This window comes from Homarus americanus, unplaced genomic scaffold, assembly GCF_018991925.1.
Source record: "Homarus americanus isolate GMGI-L3 unplaced genomic scaffold, GMGI_Hamer_2.0 scaffold40108, whole genome shotgun sequence".
NCBI classification, from domain to species: domain Eukaryota; kingdom Metazoa; phylum Arthropoda; class Malacostraca; order Decapoda; family Nephropidae; genus Homarus; species Homarus americanus.
The window spans coordinates 372,154-391,384 of record NW_024729811.1 but is presented as its reverse complement, the minus strand read 5'-3'; the positions used below and the strand labels follow the sequence as shown (position 1 = coordinate 391,384).

At 48.3% G+C, this 19,231-nt stretch overlaps 1 protein-coding gene across 8 annotated transcripts in view; it reads right to left on the bottom strand.

The window, feature by feature from the left end:
* Positions 1–19,231, bottom strand: part of LOC121866828 (plexin-B-like) — a 441,813-nt gene that overhangs the window by 222,505 nt on the left and 200,077 nt on the right. For all 8 annotated transcript variants that reach the window (XM_042366560.1, XM_042366559.1, XM_042366563.1 and 5 more), the window contains exon 4: positions 1,721–1,849. In XM_042366560.1, the coding sequence (XP_042222494.1) occupies positions 1,721–1,849 (129 nt within the window). The remainder of the gene's footprint in view (positions 1–1,720; positions 1,850–19,231) is intronic.

Sequence of the window (19,231 nt, the reverse complement as noted above, 5' to 3'; positions counted from 1 at the left end):
GGATGGCCAGAAAAAAGAATGAACGCCGTGGAGAGAGAATAGGTTGGTGGGAGGTGAAGGAGAGAGTAAAAGTGGGTCAAGGAGAAGGAAGAGGGAGAGGTGGGAGGGGAAGGAGAGGGGGAAGAAGGGAGATAAGGGAGAGGGAGAGTAGGGGGAGGGGAGAGAATGAAGAGGTGGGGAATGCAGAGGGGAAACAAGGAAGAGGGACGAGAGTAAAAGTGGGTCGTGAGGGAAGAGAAGGGAGATAAGGGAAAGGGGAGAGAAGGGAGACTAGGGAGAGTAGGGAGAGGTATCAGTGGGTGGTAGGGGCATCACTGAGGACCACTCCAGATGGTATAGATAGGGTGTAGCCGTCCACTACCATACGGGCGTCCTCTTGTCCTCACGCCCACACTTACACCACGCCCCATGCCTACACCCTAACCACAACACTACGCCCACAACTTCACTACGCCCACACCTACACTACGCCCACACCTACAATACGCCCACACCTACACTACGCCCACCATTACAACATCACCACACTTATTACTACCATATAAAACGCCTACCATCGTCATGAACACCACCACATCACCACCATCACCACCACATCACCACCATCACCACATCATCACCACCATCACCACATCATCACCACCTCCAGACAAACCCTTAGTCTACAACACTTCCCCAACAACACGAATCAATGATGAGAAATATAATAAGGGGGTGGAGGGGGTGGGGTGGAGGGGGTGGCAGGAGGAGGGACGGAAGAGGCAGGGGAGGCGTGGGAGGGGGGAAGAGGGTAGCACAGAGGAACATGATTGGACATGTTAGACACGAGGGCGGCCGAGGGGACACACGAGCTGACGTGGCAGAACAAGAGGAAGCAAGACTAGAAAATGGAGGAACACTTGAGGGGGATACTGTACTACTATACCATAATGAATATGTGGGGTCATGGTCATCCAGATGGTCAGGGGTAACGATGTGGGTGGGTGGGTGGGTGGGAGGAGCATTGAAGAATGGGATAGCAGCTGGAAATGTGGAAGGAAAGGAAGAAAATGAGGCAACAGAATGAAGAGAGAAGGATAACAACAAATAAAAAAAAAGTATGGGTTAGAGAAGAGGCAGAGAACATAACAAAAAGAAAGAGGATAATGCAAGACGAGTTATATTTTTATTCCAAACATTTGTCTCCTAAAAAAATTAAAATAAATAAATAACAAAAACAATGAGTCCTAGTGTTTTGTTGTGGTCTACTGAAGCACGCTGTCACCATCAACCCTTTAACGTGCTTTACTTTTATTTTTTTTTGGAGGGGGGGAGGGGGTACACTAACTGGACCTTATAATACAACAACAAGTCAAGGGGGAAAAAATCACATTTAATATCACATATAAGGAAACACTCCACCAACGACGATGATCCTCAGGGAGACATAATCACCTGCTACCTGAACCAACTCCTCCAATACACTGCAACACAATTTCAATTCCATATTCAAACAAATTATAATTCAGGTGTCTGTTAGATGTCACCTGTGTAAATTGACTTCTGACCTAACGTGAGAGTTGTGGGAGTGAGGGTGCCGGCAGGGGCAGTGTTGTGACCTAGACACACACACACACACACGCCTTGCTGCCCAGTGTTGGTCACGAGGAAGAGGAGGAGGAACATAGTACAATTTAAGTGCGGGCTAATTGAACGTAAATAAAATCGAGAGTTGACGTACCCTTGTGGTGGTGAGGACGAAGATGTGACCTCCGGCAGCGTCCAGCATCATGTCAGGAAGGATACGTTTGCCGGCATCGATGGTGTCTTCTCCATACTCAGCAGCGTCCTCGGGCCCCGCCAACAGCGCCTGCAAAAGAAAATAAACTTGTTAGTGACACTTTACTGGCTGGTGCTCTCTCTATACAGGTAAATCAAGGTAGAGATAATTAACACAATTCATAAGAGGTAGGTGTAACAGATGTATATTATAGTGTATACCATTCAGGCACACACACCGGGAAGGTCGCTGGGGAAGACTGAACTAACTGTAATGCAAAGGTAAGACAATAAACTAAGAACGAAAATAATTGCTGACTACATCATTTCTATTTACATCCCGGAACTGAGGACACCTTGAGCAAATCTCACACCAACACCCTACACAGAATAGAGACCTGTTGTCCTGTCACGTCAGCGGGTGTAGTGTCTGCTGTTGGGGATTTATGGTGAAAGCAGTAAGGGGTCACTCCGCCTTCAACCGTCCTGTTGTAAGTCGGCCACGGTGGGGATAATGTGTGTGTGTGTGTCAGGGTCCACAAGGCTCCGGGGTGCGTGTTAAGTGACAAGCAGCCGCAGCAAGCAAGGCAATGTCACCTGATGCATGTGGGAGCCTATACTGGACCTGTCGGCCACGAGACACGCCACCCAACACCACACCCACAACCATCCTGCTGGATCTTGTTAAGCTTCACTCCCCCTTCCCACACCACAACTCACGACGAATCGAAGTCTTAAGGAGGATAGGTTTAATTGAAGACGAAAATAAGTACACAATGACCTTCGTTAAAAATAAATTCCGCTTTTCCTTCGCCAACACCCAACTTATCTGATACATTCATCACGATCAGTCAGTCAGTCGCGAAATTTTGTTCACGTCCTCAGTGGTCCACACACAAGGCGAGACCCATGACAACAAACAACTAAAACCAATGATCTTAGTAGTCCTATTAATTTATTTGTTTTTCTTCTATCTCAGTCAAATATGTAAGTAGTTGCCACCTTGTAGTCTGTATTATTTTTCGTAAGAGAGAAACATTCACACCTGGTATAATACTCGCCATTATATTTTTTCCAGGTAGTAATGACAGAGGTTGGCAGCAGCGTGAAGCAGCGCGGGCCTCAAGGATTAACTCGGAGGTGGGAGGGAGGGAGGGATGGAGGCTCACTCAGCTGGAACACTCCTCTAATGGTGGCGCTCTCGACTTTCTTCCAGAGGCCACATTTGTCGCGGGCCGCACGTCATGGCTCCCCCACCAGGCCATGGCCCCTCGCACCACTGCTATAGCCTCATCTTGCATAAGTAATCGTCTTTCATATATCCTCCTCCTCTTTATTATAGCCCTGTCTTAGCTCTCCTTTATCATCTCCCCCATTACCAACACATCCTTTCTATACCATTAAGATAACAGTCTTCCTTTATCCTTTACTACACAGGGAAATTCGTCTCTTTCTCCCAGCATCACCGTCTTCATACATCCTCTCCTCGTCACTTAACGGCTCAGTGTAGGCGTAAATGTTCTTATCAAGATCCTTTTAGCAAGATTCCGTCTACCTCTCCCTCTCAGTGATGCAAATACACGCTTCTCTAACACCCTCTTCATCCAACCACCATAATCTTCTTCATCAGAGCGTTAGCCTCTCGAGGTCCCCCTGGCAGGTGAGACAGGGCTTAATAATGCACTCAGGTGGTCCACTAGCATGATTAATGTCGTCGTGTTCCCTCACCTAAGTCATCCATCTCGGGGTGGCTGGCGAGGTGCTGACACCCCAACACACCCCTTCCTCTCTTACTTAGTGCCGTCAACAACATAATTTGGCAAAATCAATAACGTCCAAGAGGCAATAACCAGAGACCTGCGACGTTAAACAACCCTTCAGGCCCTCTCCCAGGTCCTTCAGGGACTATCATAATGCTCCACATTCACCTACTCACTGGCCCTCATCTGGCCATTACGGTGTCCCTGCCACTGCTCCTCATCCTGGCCCACATTGGCCCTGACCACTGGACAGCCCCTCATTGAGCCACATAAAGGGGACGGCCACGTCGTCACAAAAGACCCACTAATAGCCGTGAATTAAACTCCACTTGCAGGGCGATATTGACAACCGGACAATTTACTACCTCGACCATGCAATTTGGTGGCTGGGCTGTGTGGCCAGTACCTAGAAAACCTGGATCATCATCCCTCCCTTCCTCAGGTACTGTCGCCGTCACTCTCTCAGGGTGCCACTCCCCACAGAGTACTATCACCCCCCCTATACCACTAATAAATTCAGTGTATCATTATTCTCTGGGGCCTTAAACTCAGAGGTAACAACCCTGGGTGCTCTTAACCCCAAGATACTAACAGTCCCTAAGTGCACACAATCACTGGGTGAACATAATCTCTTGGTGCACACAATCAATGGGTGCACATAGATCCTGGGTGCACACAATCAATGGGTGCACATAGTCCTTGGGTGCACACAATCAATGGGTGCACATAATCACTGGGTACACACAATCACTGGGTGCACACAGTCCCAGGGTGCACACAGTCCCAGGGTGCACACAGTCACTGAGTGCACACAGTCACTGGGTCCCACCTGTTTCATTGGGTATTCTCCACCTCAGGATGTTAACATTCCTCTGGTGTCTACAGCAGAGAATGTCACCACTCATCTGTGCCCTGAATCTCTGTTAAACCATGATGCTAAGGTGCTACTCGTAAAGTAAATATGTCACCCTTAACCTAGGGAGCTCGTCTACCCTGGTGCGACCACTAACATTCCATTGGCTTACAGTTCAAAAGGGTAGAGTAAACAGACAAAGATCACCTATTAAGTAGAGAATTACGATAAACAAACACGCCAGCTGACTCTTCACACGCCGCCACGCCATCAAAGAAATATTTTCCCACCGAATCTATTTCAAAAGCTAAACACGAAAGATGTGCTTTGGTCAAACTTCCAATGAGGCTTGTGGAATGGAATGCCTTCCCTCCCCCCCATGCATGCCCTCCACGTTCCCCGCGAGTCACAAAAGCCAAGAATCTTTAAGACTCTCAGGAGTGAGTCACCGCCCAGACAGGAACCAGGAGCTGCAACACTCGAGACACGGAAGAAAAACTGGGTCGTAATCTGGCAACTCCTGATGATTGATTTATTGTGTCTCAAGAGCCGATGGTAGTGTACCTCCCGCCCGCCCATGACAATTCATTCGCCCACTCTCGCCCGCCCGCACCCACCCACTCCCAAACGCTTGCACTGTACTCACTCGCTCTCCCACTCCCACACACCCTCCCACTCCCACACACCCTCCCACTCCCACACACCCTCCCACTCACCCCCCACTCCCACACACCCTCCCACTCACCCCCCACTCCCACACACCCTCTCACTCCCACTCACTGACTCACGGGCGTGATTGAGAATTGTAGGAGTATAGGTGTGAGGGAAAGTAGAGGGATTATGAGGGAGAGTTGAGGGAGTGTGTGGGTGTGTGAGGGAGTGTGAGGGAGTTGAGTGAGGTGAGGGAGTGAGAGTGAGGTGAGGGAGTGTGAGTGAGTTGAGTGAGGTGAGGGAGTGTGGGTGTGAGGGCGAGTGAGGGTATGTGTAAGGGCGAGTTAAGGGAGAATGAGAGGGTGAGGGTGAATAAAAGATGAAGAGACAGTTCATACCGAGTCTCACTATTCAAGCTTAAACCCTCCTCCCTCCCCTCTCTCTCAGGCCACCAACAGGCGCCCCTCTCCCTCACCAGGCGCCCCTCTCCCTCACCAGGCGCCCCTCTCCCTCACCAGGCGCCCCTCTCCCTCACCAGGCGCCTCTCTCCCTCACCAGGCGCCCCTCTCCTTCAACAAGCGCCCCTCTCCCTCACCAGGCGCCCCTCTCCCTCACCAGGCGCCCCTCTTCTCCCCCACCAAGCCCTCCATCACATATTCACTACGGACCGCTGGACTCGGACAATCATTAAGGCTCCATCAGCGCTCATCGGTCCAGTTCCGGTCCACGAAGTCCAATGAAACGACCTGTATCTGCGGTCGTCCTGCTCCTTTCTGACCTAAAACGGGGCCATCATGTACGCCATCATAGCCACCCTGACCTGTAACTGTGGTGTCAACGGCCTGTATATGGCCCACCTGTAGCTTACATGTAGTTCGGTGTTACAGTGCATTAGAGTCTTCCTGTAATCTCTCTGTAATCTGCTCATAATTCTTCAGTTACAGTGCATTACAGACCGGTTATAACCCCCCCCTTTGTAATTATCTTTGTTACAGTCTGGTTATAACTCCTTTGTATAATACCAATTACCTTTGTGTTACAGTCCGCTTTTAATGCCCTTTGTAATCTGCTTAGAACCCTTGTGTTACCATCTTACCCCCCCCACACCCTCCTGTACCTGGCTCGTGACCCCGTTATAGCAGATGAGTGACACCAGGTGTAATTTGTCCAGAGGTGCGAGAGCGATAATTGCACCCGGGGGCAAGAGTGGCACCTCTGACCACGGCACTGGGCCATAAGGTTCACTCAAGCACCGACCTTCCAGAGGAGTCCCGACCTTCCAGCGGGATGTGGGGGAGCATGTTGTTGTCCCGACAAAGGCGTGACTATTGACTGTCAGGTCATTACAAGACAAAACAGCCATATTGTGGAGGGGTTATCATACCTTCCCCCTTTAACCCCTTCCTCCGTCCCCCCCTCCCCCTTCTTCCCTCCCACCTTCCTTCCTACCCACTTCCCTCCCTCCCTCCTCATGCTTACGCCACATAAACAAACTAATCAATAAAATACGTCAAAATATATAGTAAATATCGTGACAACAATCAAAGTAATCGTACAATATTCTCAGAAGTTATCAAATTTAATGTTCGAATAACACTCACATTTAAGAGCAAGACTTCCGTAATATATCAAATACGTAAATCAAATCCAACTTTATAAGGAAAATATCCGTAAATGACGTACTGATGAATGCAAAATATACTCAGAAAAAGTCATCATTATTGCTATCAACACACACACACACACACACACACACACACACACACACACACACACACCTGCCGATATACACGAAACGGAACACACGAAATATACTTAATTGCCCCCTATCATACAATCAACAACAGAACATATACAGCAAACGGAAAATTGACACAACCCTCAATTAAAAAAAGAAAAAAGATGTTTTCTAAAAAGATATATATATATATCCTCTATGTTCTACACTTTTAATTACAATAGTGCGGGAGGTATTGTAGATTAGCTATCCGTGTGTGGGGGTAGAAGGGAGAGGGGTATGGAGGTGGGAGGGAGAGTAGTGGAGGAGAAGAGGGTATGAGGTGGTGATGTGAGGGAGTGAAGGTAAAAGGGAATTAATCTGATAAGGGTAGGAAGTAAGGTGATGGTGTGGTGGTGAAAGGGATGAGGTGGTGGTAGAAGGGATGAGGTGGTGGTGGATGGGGGAATGAGGTAGTGGTGGATGGGGGAATGAGGTGGTGGTGGATGGGGGAATGAGGTGGTGGTGGATGGGGATGGGGGAATGAGGTGGTAGTGGTAGAGGGAAATGAAGTGGTGGAGAAAGGTAGAGTGATGAGGTGAAGAGGTGGAAGGTAAGGAGGCAGGACCTTGTATTAGCTAACCTCTCCAACACAGGTGCACGGATCTATACACCTGTCCAAACACCCAGGTAACCTTAATCATCTAACCTCTACATCTTACCTGGTACACACCGCCCATCCCCACCTATCCTCGTACACACCGCCCACCCCACCCATCCTTGTACACACCGCCCATTCAACCCACTCTCGTACAACCGCCCGCCGCTGCCGCCGCCCACATGCTGTGCACGCACACTTTCGGGTTGGGCAGATAACGACAATGTAACACCTCTAGTGTAGACGCCATTAGTCCTTAGCGGCCAACAAAGGGGCAACTGACGTGGGTGGCTAAGGAGGTGTATCAGGGTACACCACGGTACATCAGCAGCGGCCAAGGTACACCAAGCCGAGAAAATATAAAAAACTATGGGTGTGATACAGTGGCCAGGGATAAAGTACAGTGACCAAAAACAAGCTACAGTGACCAAGGACAAGTTGCAGTGACCAAGGATAAGTTGCAGTGACCAAGGACAAGTAACAGTGACCAGGCGTATGGTACAGAGACCAAGGATAAGGTACAGTAACCAGGGACAAGTAACAGTGACCAGGCATATGGTACAGACATGGTACAAACATGTGGTAATACATTATGACAAGGTGAAATTGTAGGTGAGGTACAATTCCTACCATGGACGGTACAGTAAGGTACGGCAGGGTATAACAGGTAGGATAAGGTAGGTAGAGATATGGTACCCAAGAGAGAGGGGGGCAGGAGAGCTGGCTGGCCCACCACTAGAGCTCGTCCGTGCGTCGCGGTAATCACGTCAGGTGGACAATTTATGTCACCTTTACCAGGGTGGCCGGCGGGGCAGGGTGTGTGGGTGAGCATGGCGTGTTTACTGGCCGGTGGCGTGTCTCTGGTGCAGCGGCCCGCCTCACTCTCACACCCGCACGGTACTTAACTGTCCCTCTACATTATTGTCCCCACGCTAACACACACATACATACACACACATACGCTACACACACACACACACACACACTGACACACACACACACCACACATACACAACACACATACACGCATACATAGACTGGCATTTGGTGTTGGCGGCTCAGTGCACTGTAGATTATAATGTGATGGATGCGAAAGATTCACAACTACGAGAGAGAAAGAAGAGGGAAGAGAAGGGGGAAGAAAGGGAGGAAAGGGGAAGAGTGAGAAGGAAGAGTGGAAGAAAAGGGGGAGGAGAGAAAGGGAAGAGTGGGGGAAGAAAGGGAAAGAGGGGAGGAAAGGGAGAGTGGGAAGAAAGGAAAGGGGGAGGAGGAAGGGGGAAAAGGGGGGAAGGGGAGAAAGTGGGGGAAGAAAGGGAAGGGGAGGAAAGAGAGTGGGGAAGAAAGGAAGGAGGGAAGGGAAGAGGGGAGGAAGGGGAGGAAAGGAAAAGGAGGAAGGGAAGAGGAGGAAGGGAAAGGGAGGAAAAGGAGGAAAGGGAAAGGGGGAAGAGGAGGAAGGGGGGAAGGGCGACGGGAGGAAATGGGAGGGGAAGGAGGAATAGGAGGGGGGAATAAAGGAATACTCTTTGTACCTGGAGCCAGTTTTGTTGTAGAAGAATTATGTCAGTAATACCTGTAGTGGGTAAAGAGGGAATACTGAGCTACAGTGATGGCATTGAGAGCAATAAATGAAGCACCGGACAGCCTAGGAGGGGCAGGAGGGTGTTGTTGTGTGAAGCGTGATGAAGAGTTGTTCCTCCCTGGAGTTTCATTGATCTGTAGGAGTTTCTTCAAGTGTAGTGTTATAGCCTCTTGTGTCCAGCTCAGTTCCTGGTGTGGGATAGGAAGTTACTCACTTGTTACTCCTCCCACTCCTCTTCCTTCTTCTCTTTCCTCACGCCTGCTCTTCCATCCTCATTCATCCTCCTCCACCCTTATTCATCCTCCTCCTCCTCCTCCTCCTCCTCCTCCTCCTCCACCCTCACTCGTCCTCCTCTACCCCCACTCCTCCTCCTCCTCCTCCTCTCCAAACCACTCTCACTGATCTTCCTCCTCTTTTACTCCTCCATACATACTCACACTTCCTCTTCTATCCACACTCGCTCTTCTTCCTTACCACAAGCTATTCAACGCTCCTTCACCCTACGCCACCCACCCACACCCAATTCACACCCTACACCGACACTCTTCCACCCACCTACCCTCCTCCACTCACTCACCCTCCTCCACTTACTCACCCTCCTCCACCCACCTACCCTCCTCCACTCACTCACCCTCCTCCACTCACTCACCCTCCTCCACCCACTCGCCCTCCTGCGCCACCCACTCGCCCTCCTGCGCCACCCACATGCACTCTCCTCCCCAAATTAAACTTTCTACATTTTTATTCCCTTTATATCCCAGCTGTCATTTCACGGTGTTGGATCTCATTAGTATAATATTCGGTATGTAAGGCTGGGGTGGGGGGTCGTCAAGCAGCGGAGGGTGGGGGTCAGGAAGGCAGGAGTGAGGTCGAGGAGGCAGGGGTGAGAGGTCGAGAGGAGGCAGGGTGGGGGCCGAGGAGGGTTGGGTGGGAGTCAGGAGGGAGTGGTGGAGCCGAGGTGATGGGGCATGTGAGTTGTGGGGGGCAAGGAAAAAAGACGGTGGCAGGGCTGGAGCAGGTGGGGTAGTTGGTGCTGGGAAGTAGGTGGGACCTGGCCAGAGATAAGTAAATTGGAGGGGCAGGCGACAGGGCAGGCAGAGACAGGCGACAGGGGCAGGCGGGGCAGCAAGGGAGTAAGGGGGGGTAAAGGGGGGCAGCAAGAAGAGGTAAGGAGGCGGCAAGGGGCAAGGGGGGCGACAAGGGCAAAGGGGGGGCGATAAGGGGCAAGGGGGGGGGGGGCGACAGGGGCAAGCAGGACAGACAGCAGTGCAGGTGCAAGAACAGCCCGTAACGCCCCAACGATAGCGTGGAGAGCGGCACCGCCCGCAGGTGGTCGACGAGCACAACTTTTTAGACGCATGTTGGGCAGATATTTTTTCTGATTTATGACACCGAAATGACACATCCTGGGGAGGAATGTGAGGAGGGAGGAATGTGAGGAGGGGAGGGAGGGAGGGAGGGAGGGAGGGAGGGACCTGCTAACAGCACCTCAAGGGGTAGAGCCACCGTGAGCTGTTATAGCGTTGTAATGGCCCGACGAACGCTTTAAGTAAAATGTACTGTACTGTACACCACATACTTTTTATTATGCCCCGTCACTAAAAAGGGGGAGAGAGAAATAGCGGTACCCTTGTGAGTGTCTTGTCTGTCAGTCTGTCTGTAAGTAACAAATATAGTTTTCTCGAATTACCGTGGCTATACATACGTACATACATACATACATACATACATACATACATACATACATACATACATAAAGCATCGTACCAAACTAGATCACACTGACGTATAATTTCGCATTTTTTGCACTAAGTTAATTATTTGGTTTAACCTCTACCATTTTATTCATTTTCGGTGGTTAGCCATTGTGGTCAGTGTGTGTGGGGGGGAGGGGGGGATCCTCGTCCTACAAACACAGTTACAAGTCTATTCTGAATTTATGCGGCAGTTCATCAAACACAGCTCTACATGGTCGATACGGGGGAGAGTACCGTAGTGTTGACAAAAAGGTGAATACTCCAGCTTGATCACACACCCGCACGCCCACACACCCGCACGCCCACACACCCGCACGCCCACCGTAACACCACCAGCCGAACTCTACAGGATATATATCACTACTGTTAACTAGATACACTTTACACACTATAAGTCACTAGCTACTTCAGCACCACAATACAACCTCCATATACTGTAACTGCCTTCAAAACACAACCTTTCAATAACAATGGACTCACAGCACAGCCTCCCGACAACAGTACAGCCTCCTCACAGCACCTGCACCGCATCAGTCATATCCACCAGGCGAGGCACGCATCAACAACACCCAGGACCTCCCTAACTAAAATTATACGCTAAACGGCCATCAGATCTGCCATGGAAACCTGCCAGGGAGAGAGACGTATGGCTTTACAGTTGGCAATGGGATTTACAACGCTTGACAGCATGACAGACCCCGAGGCTAAATCATCCCCAAGAGCGTCGGGCCCACTTATGCAGAAAAAAGGAGGGTGTAGCTAACGTGTTTGTCAGGGGGGCTGATGTACCTCCCTCTCGAGTAACAGCTTGTTTAGACCTGCCTCACCTGATAGCGGGTAAACAACATCAATATTATGTTTTTCCTCCCTGCGTGGAAACGGGAGGATAATCTGCCTAGATAAGCCGGGTATCCCCTCCCAGCCCTAACTCACTCCCCACCTTGGGGCTCACAAGTGTCACTGATAGTGCCACTAACTGTCAGGGCGCCACACACCCGGGCATACCTCACGCACTACCTCCCTCCCAGGCCCTCGCACCACCACTGAATCACCCGCGTAAAAGACGCCAGCCGGAAAAATTCGGAAACCGAGTACTTGACGTAAGTCTTCAACTTACTTATAAAAAGTTTGACAAATTTATTTCCCTACTATATTTGTGCCTTGTTTTTTGAGAGAAATTTTATATATATATATATATATATATATATATATATATATATATATATATATATATATATATATATATATATATATATATATATATATATATATATATATATATATATATATATATATATATATATATATATATATATATATATATATATATATATATATATATAAGCTTGTATACTTTACTTCTCTCATATCTTGCTTCTCTTTGAAAGGAAAATGGGGCGCTTACGAGAATGTCAGCTTAATGTGTTACCAGGGGTGTCTGGTCTCGGTGCGGGCCCCTCCCAGTGCCCGTGGTGGCCGCGGGTGCCAAAAGAGACGACGGCACAAGCGTGTCTTCAAAGACCACAGTGCCACCAAGTCCGGACGGCCGCATAATGAGAACAAACGAGCCCCGATACCCATCACGACACACCGCTGACACACACCCCGGGACACACGCTCTAAGGTGCCACATACACGCCCTAAGGTGCCACATACACGACCTAAGCTGCCACATACACGACCTAGGCTGCCACATATACGCCCTAGGGTGCCACATTTCGCCGCAGGGTACCACATACATGCCGCAGAAAGACCCAACATACATATACCAGACCACAGAGCGCTACACGTACGCGCGCACACCACCTGTACTGGACGGGTCACCACCTTTGGGTTGTTGTAAGCTGAAAAGGTGTTAGGGAATCATGTGACAACGTAGTGACTCTTCTGTTTAGTTAGACTCTTCTGTTTAGTTACTGTCAATGTCATATAACCATAGTGACTCCTCTATTACCTACTGTCACAGAGTCTCATGACTAGGCAATGACAGTCACTTGTCTCTGCGAGAATGAATCGTCATCCAAATAAGGAAGATAATATTATTCCTGTTAGACTGTGAGCGTGAAGCAAAGGCAACACAAAACAGTAATAACAGCCAGGGAGTAGAGGAGGTAGTTGTGGTGTTTCCTCTACGTTCATAACTCACATCTGCTCAAGGTGTGGGTGGCCTGGGGCTGTGGGAGGACAGGTGTGAGAGGTGTGATAATGAGCAACGGCAGCGGCGACCAGCTGGGCCGAGCTCTGTCAACAAGCCCTAACTCTCAACATGTCTGGGCGGTGAGGCCACGCGCCATGAATATCAAACAAGGTCCTCACCCCACACAATGCATGTCAAACCCTTTTGGACACTCCAGTACATGATCAAACAGCGCCAAGCTCGCACAATGTATGCCAAACCTTCCCGGGCACTCACGAACAGAATCAAATACCATTCTATCAGTACAAAGTCAATAATGCCTTTTTTGGCCCACTAATGCACGAGGTATTCCCAAAACACACACAAATCAAGGAAGATTAAGCTCGTGTTTAAAGGCTTTGTCCGGCAGAGGCTTCAAAGGGCCCGCCTGGGTGTGTTTCCCCGGGACCCCCTTAACGCGCGACATGAGACCTCCTCACTAAAACAACACCGGTTAAGCTCGATTCCCATCAGCACAGGTGACTTCAGTTGTGGTAAATGCCTCCGCCCCGGCCATTACTCTGCCATAATGAGCGATCTGTGAGCGATATCCCTGTGGCACGCAGCGATATCAGTGCATGTCATCGCCAGCGGGTGCCACGGCCAGATACTGCCGGATACCACTGGCGCTGCAGGAGGAGAAGTGGAATGATGTTGACCGAGAGCCGGATGAAAGGGTTAAGTCGGGTCCAGCGGGGGTGACAATACTAAATATATTTCCTGGTTACTGTGACACGTGTACACTCTGAACCGCCTCTCCCACAGCTCCAGTATACAATTTAATTTCATCTGAAGTGAGAGAAGTCTGATTTATATGTGACTATTAATAACAGCAGTGGTGAAGACTGATGGGAAGACCAGGTCAGTAAAGGTCAATTTCAGGGCTGTTTATGAGGGCTGAAAGTGTGGGCAGACAGTGAAGCTGTATATGGAGGCTGAGGTTGGAGGTTGACAATGAGATGACGTGTGAGGACTGTGTGTAAGAGGTGAAGGTAAGGGCTGAGAGTAAAGGAGCCTAGACAAGACGCTGCTATAAAGAGAGGATGGATCTACACCAAGTCATCTCCTCACCCCCGATGCCACACCCTCCATCACGTTACACAAATAATATCAAATACTTTCTTTATACAATTAACCGCCCAGGCAATGGTCGTCCAGTCTTGTTACATCAGTCAACCAGTGCCAACATGTCACTGGTGCCACGACTCGCTACCTGACTTGGAGAACTGACGACCCGCCACTTTTTTCTGAATCACAGCGAAAAAAACTTGGGTTAGAGACCAGAGCTGCCGTCACAGCCGTCGCCCACACTTCCTACCTCCCTCACAAGAAGCGGCCGCCAGTACCAAGAGCCCCTCATAAGAAATACTGACTGGCCCGGACACACCCAGAAACATTTTCACTAGCATGGATATTAGTTGTAACTTTTCATATGAGTGAACATTATAAACTATTACAACAATCTGGTTATATCCAAAGTTTTAGTTCTCTGGGAGCCTTTCCTCGGTACTGTCTTGGTGTGTCCAGTAAACATGAGAAATATTACTGAGAGACCAATCGAGTTCTTCATGACGGGGTTAAATGTGTTTCTTAGAGTTTCCTGATCAACCAACCAGGCTGTGGTGGTTCATGATGCACACAGTACCAGTCTGGGTGGTGAAGGAGTCTCCGCGGACTGTGGCACCAAACGAGAGCAGCAGGAGCCCCCAGTATCGTCTCCAGTCTCCATCAGCAAGAAATATTTAATCATTTCTGCACTTCAGTGACGATGGAAATGTTCTGTGAGTTGTGAGGAACAGGGTGTGAGTGAACAGGTATAGGTGGGAGATGAACAGTGAGGGTTCTGCTCTTGTCTCTGGTGCTAGGGTGGCTCTTGGGGGCTACCTGGGGAAGCAAGTGGTGCTGGGTGGGCGGTGATAGGTGTTGGGTAGCGACTGTGAGGTGATGGGTGGGCGGTGAGGTGCAGCGGATGAGTGGTGATGGGTTTCGCTGCAGCACGGCGGGGACAGCTTGTCTACATGCACCATTTGTCGGCTCCCAGCACCGAGCAGCCCCCTAACCTGGGCCCCTGTCGCCCCCTTCCCCTCCCCAGGACCCCTTACCTCCACAAGCCCCCCCCACCACCTCCCCCACGCCACGCAACCACCACTCACCAGATTGAGACATTTTAGGTTTTAATGTCGATAATTCTCTTCCGTAAGAAAGGTGAGAGGGCTCCACGGTGCCCAGACACGTATATTGTCACAGCCCTTACTACGGTGTGTGTGTGTCTCTACACACACACACACACACACACACACACACACACACACACACACGCACCTGCACCTACATCCTCACTCATCCCGCCCACTGACAAATACGCCGCTAGTGCAAATTGTCATCGCTGATACCCACCATTACTCTGCGTCGGTCCAATTGTAAACCATTTTGGGGGAGGGCTAAAACTTACCCCCGGAAATGTTGGTGTTTTATCACTTTTTTGTCGTGGGAATGGTAGTTTAATGGCTAAAGTTTCCCAAAATGGCTAAAAATGATGAAAGCCACGAGACGGTAGGAAGAAGTCACGAAAAATGTTTGCGTGTTTTAGCAGAAAATTGTCGTGCGCTTTAGAGGTATTTCATGTGGAGGGTTGTACAGTGGAGAACAAAATCCCTTGAACACTTGTGCAATAATTTCTTCAGGAGGCAAGTGTTGGTACGATAAATTACGTGTGTATTAATGAAGACGCAAAATCGCTAAATCGTGTACTGGTAAGACCAACAATAAAAATAATAATAATAATAATAATAAGGGCCACAGACAGACAGACAGACAGACAGACAGACAGACAGACAGACAGACAGACAGACAGACAGACGCACCTCAAGTCATAAATATCAAATAGTATACATATATTCGTCACCTCTCAACTTCAGGCTCAGCTGGAGTTCCGGAATCTTGGCTCCATATATAATCCTCGGAGCGAAGAGTGAGAAACTATGTGGCGATACCGAGCGAGTTTATTTACAGGTACACACATATATATACTTATGTGTTATGTCTCTCTCTCTCTCTCTCTCTCTCTCTCTCTCTCTCTCTCTCTCTCTCGGTGAAAACAATAAACCCTTCCTCTCTCCATGTATGGGTGAAGGACAAATGCCGTTTAGACAGAAGAGAGGACAGAGAGAGATTAGATAAACAAATGAGGAACATAAAAGGGAAGGGGCATAAATAACGAGAGAGAGAGAGAGAGAGAGAGAGAGAGAGAGAGAGAGAGAGAGAGAGAGAGAGACAATGTACTTGACAGTCAAATTAGATACAGGTAGTGAAGATAAATACATAGTTTAATTAGTCATTGTCAGGTACGATGATAAGGTAAATAGCAAAATAATTAATAGGGAAATGGATATAGATACTCAGATTAAATAGTCAAATTAGATAAATAATTAGATAGTTAAATTGTACGAAAATTAGCTACAGTCAGATTTAATATAGATTTTAGCTACATATTTCAGATTTTAAGACAGATTTAACATTGATTTTAGCTACAAATGTCAGATTTAGTCATGTTCTACAGAGATTTGTGACGCAAGACAGATTTTAGTCAGATTACACAAACATTCTAAATAAATCAGAAGAAAAAAGACATTACACAGACATAGATACTACAGTCAGATAAGCCATGACTATGAAACAGTTAAGGTAGACATAGACATTATATAGATTTACCGGCGGTGTTTTATAGCCGAGTCAAGACTTACACAAAGGAGAGTTAGATCAGACATATATATATATTATGTCAGGCCGTCTCATTAATCAGTGTAAACAAATTAAGTAAGATTACATACATACATACATACATACATACATACATACATACATACATACATACATACATACATACATACATACATACATACATACATACATACATACATACATACATACATACATACATACATACATTATTCCTGTCTTTACGTAAGTTGTATAAACAAGAGGTGACAAATAAGGATGACCCAGGAACCGGTTTAGCTCAGCTGCAGTCCATCCTCTTCCTCATCCTCCTCCTCCTCCTCTTCTTCTTCCTCATCCTCTTTCTCTTCCTCCTCCTCCTCCTCTTCTTCTCCCCCTTCTATGTGTCCTACGTCCCCTGATATTTCATTCTCCTTCCTCCTCCTCCTACCTCCTTCGTCAACTCCTCCTCCCTCACACCTACTCCTTCCCCCTCACACCCACTCACACCTACTCCTCCCTCACACCTACTCCTTCCCCACACACCCTCCCTCACCCCTTCCCCTCACACACCTACCTTCCCTCACACCCACTCCTCCCCCCACACCTACTCCTCCTCCCTCACACCCACTCCTTCCCCCCACACCCACTCCTTCCCCTCACACCTACTCCTTCCCTCACACCTACTCCTTCCCCTGTTCCCCTTCCCCCCACACCTACTCCTCCCCCACACCCACTCCTCCTCCCTCACACCCACTCCTTCCCCCTCACACCCACTCCTCCCACACACCTACCCCCCTCCCCCACACAGTATTCCAGGCTTGATGGGGTCACTAGGGGCATCCTCAGCCAGCCAATACAACCATCAGTCTTCAACCAATAACGCCCTCAGTCCACCAAGGTGCACCTCCCCCCACACACACACCTTCACCAATGTCCATATCTATCTATCTATCTATCCATCCAAACACGTAAACTATTACATATAACTCGGACTTAACGACAGAAGGACGAAACAACCAGGAAGAAACACAAGTCTTAACCTCCCTTTCATCGTTCCTCCCACCACCTCCCGCCGGAGACACAGCCAGGGGTGGTAGTCTAGTGTCCTTTACTCTTAAGCAGGTCAAGTTGTCAGCTAATCTCTGAAACTTGTCTGTGCTTTAGAAATTCAGACTGAGACTAGTGCTTTGTAATCCTGGTTAGGTTAGGTTAGGTCAGGTCTTAACACCGTTCAATTACATAGTTAAAAAAGGGGCGATCTTGAAAGTTTATCATGTTAAGAGTTGAAAATATAAGCTTTAATTAGAATTCCTTAACTTTAAAACAAGTGGAGTCTGATTAATTTTTTAGGGTGGGGAGAAGAGGGGGAGAAAAGGGGGGAGAAGGGGAGACAAGAAGAGGAGTTACCTATCACCATCTTCACTCAAAGGAATATTTTAAACCTGAATCAAAAGCGACTTCTAAGACACAGCTTGGGATCAATCAAGCTCTACTTCCCCGGACCCCGAGAAACTAGTCAACAATTTCTCGCGACAAAATTAAATTCTTTAGCTAAAACCAAAGCCAATTCTACTACAGCTTGGGACGAACATAACAAAAACACACGGCATATAACACTAACGTCACCCAAGAAAGTTTAAGTATTTGCAATTAATACCAAGACAAAAATGAAACTTCTTTGAAACCGACGAGTCGCGGGGTAGGGGTAAGGGTGAGGTAGGGGTGAGGTGAGATGGGGGTAGGTGAGGTGGGGTTAAGGGGTGGGTCCTCTCCCTCACAGACCATCCCTCTCGTCCCCTCCCTCCCAGACCCCCACCACCATCGAGTCCTCCCCTCGTGCTCCAGTTGGGTGATGACCTCTCCCTGTTTGGCGGCACTAATTAACACCAAAATACAAACCACCCAGGGATACATCCGGCTCCCCTGGGATATATCCGGCCTGTCACACATCCGGCCATTGGGATATATCCGGCCTCTGTCACACACCCGGCCATTGGGATATATCCGGCCTCTGTCACACATGCGGTCACTGGGATATATCCGGCTCCTGTAACGCATCTAGCCCCTGGGAAACATCCGGCCCTTAGAACATCTACCTTCATCATGTGTCATGTACTAAGGGCTAATGAGACCATCATTCACGAGAGTAAGAAAGAAAATGACGAAAAGGGGACAAGACAACGTAAAAGAAGAGACAGAAGAAGAATGTAAACCAAAGAAATAAAAGAAGAAATATAGCTACAGAAAAAAACGAGGTGGGGAAGAAATAAGAAGAAAACTGATGGAAGATATAAAGTAAAAGGAGAGATAGAGAAGGAGAGAGAATCAACAAGAATGATGAGAAACGACTGAAGAGAAGAAAGAATGAAGAATGAGGACATGAAAGAGAGCAAAGGAATAAGAACAGGAAAGACAGCGGACGAAAGGTAGAAAGAAAAGACAAAAGGAGAAAGAACAAGAGAGAAGAGAGAAAAAGGAACAACAGAAAAGAAGAAAACCAAGAAGAGAAGACAAAAATAAAAATATAAAAGGTAAAGAAATAACACAGATGATACAAGGAGAAAGAAAGAAAGAAAGAAAGAAAGAAAGAAAGAAATAGAGA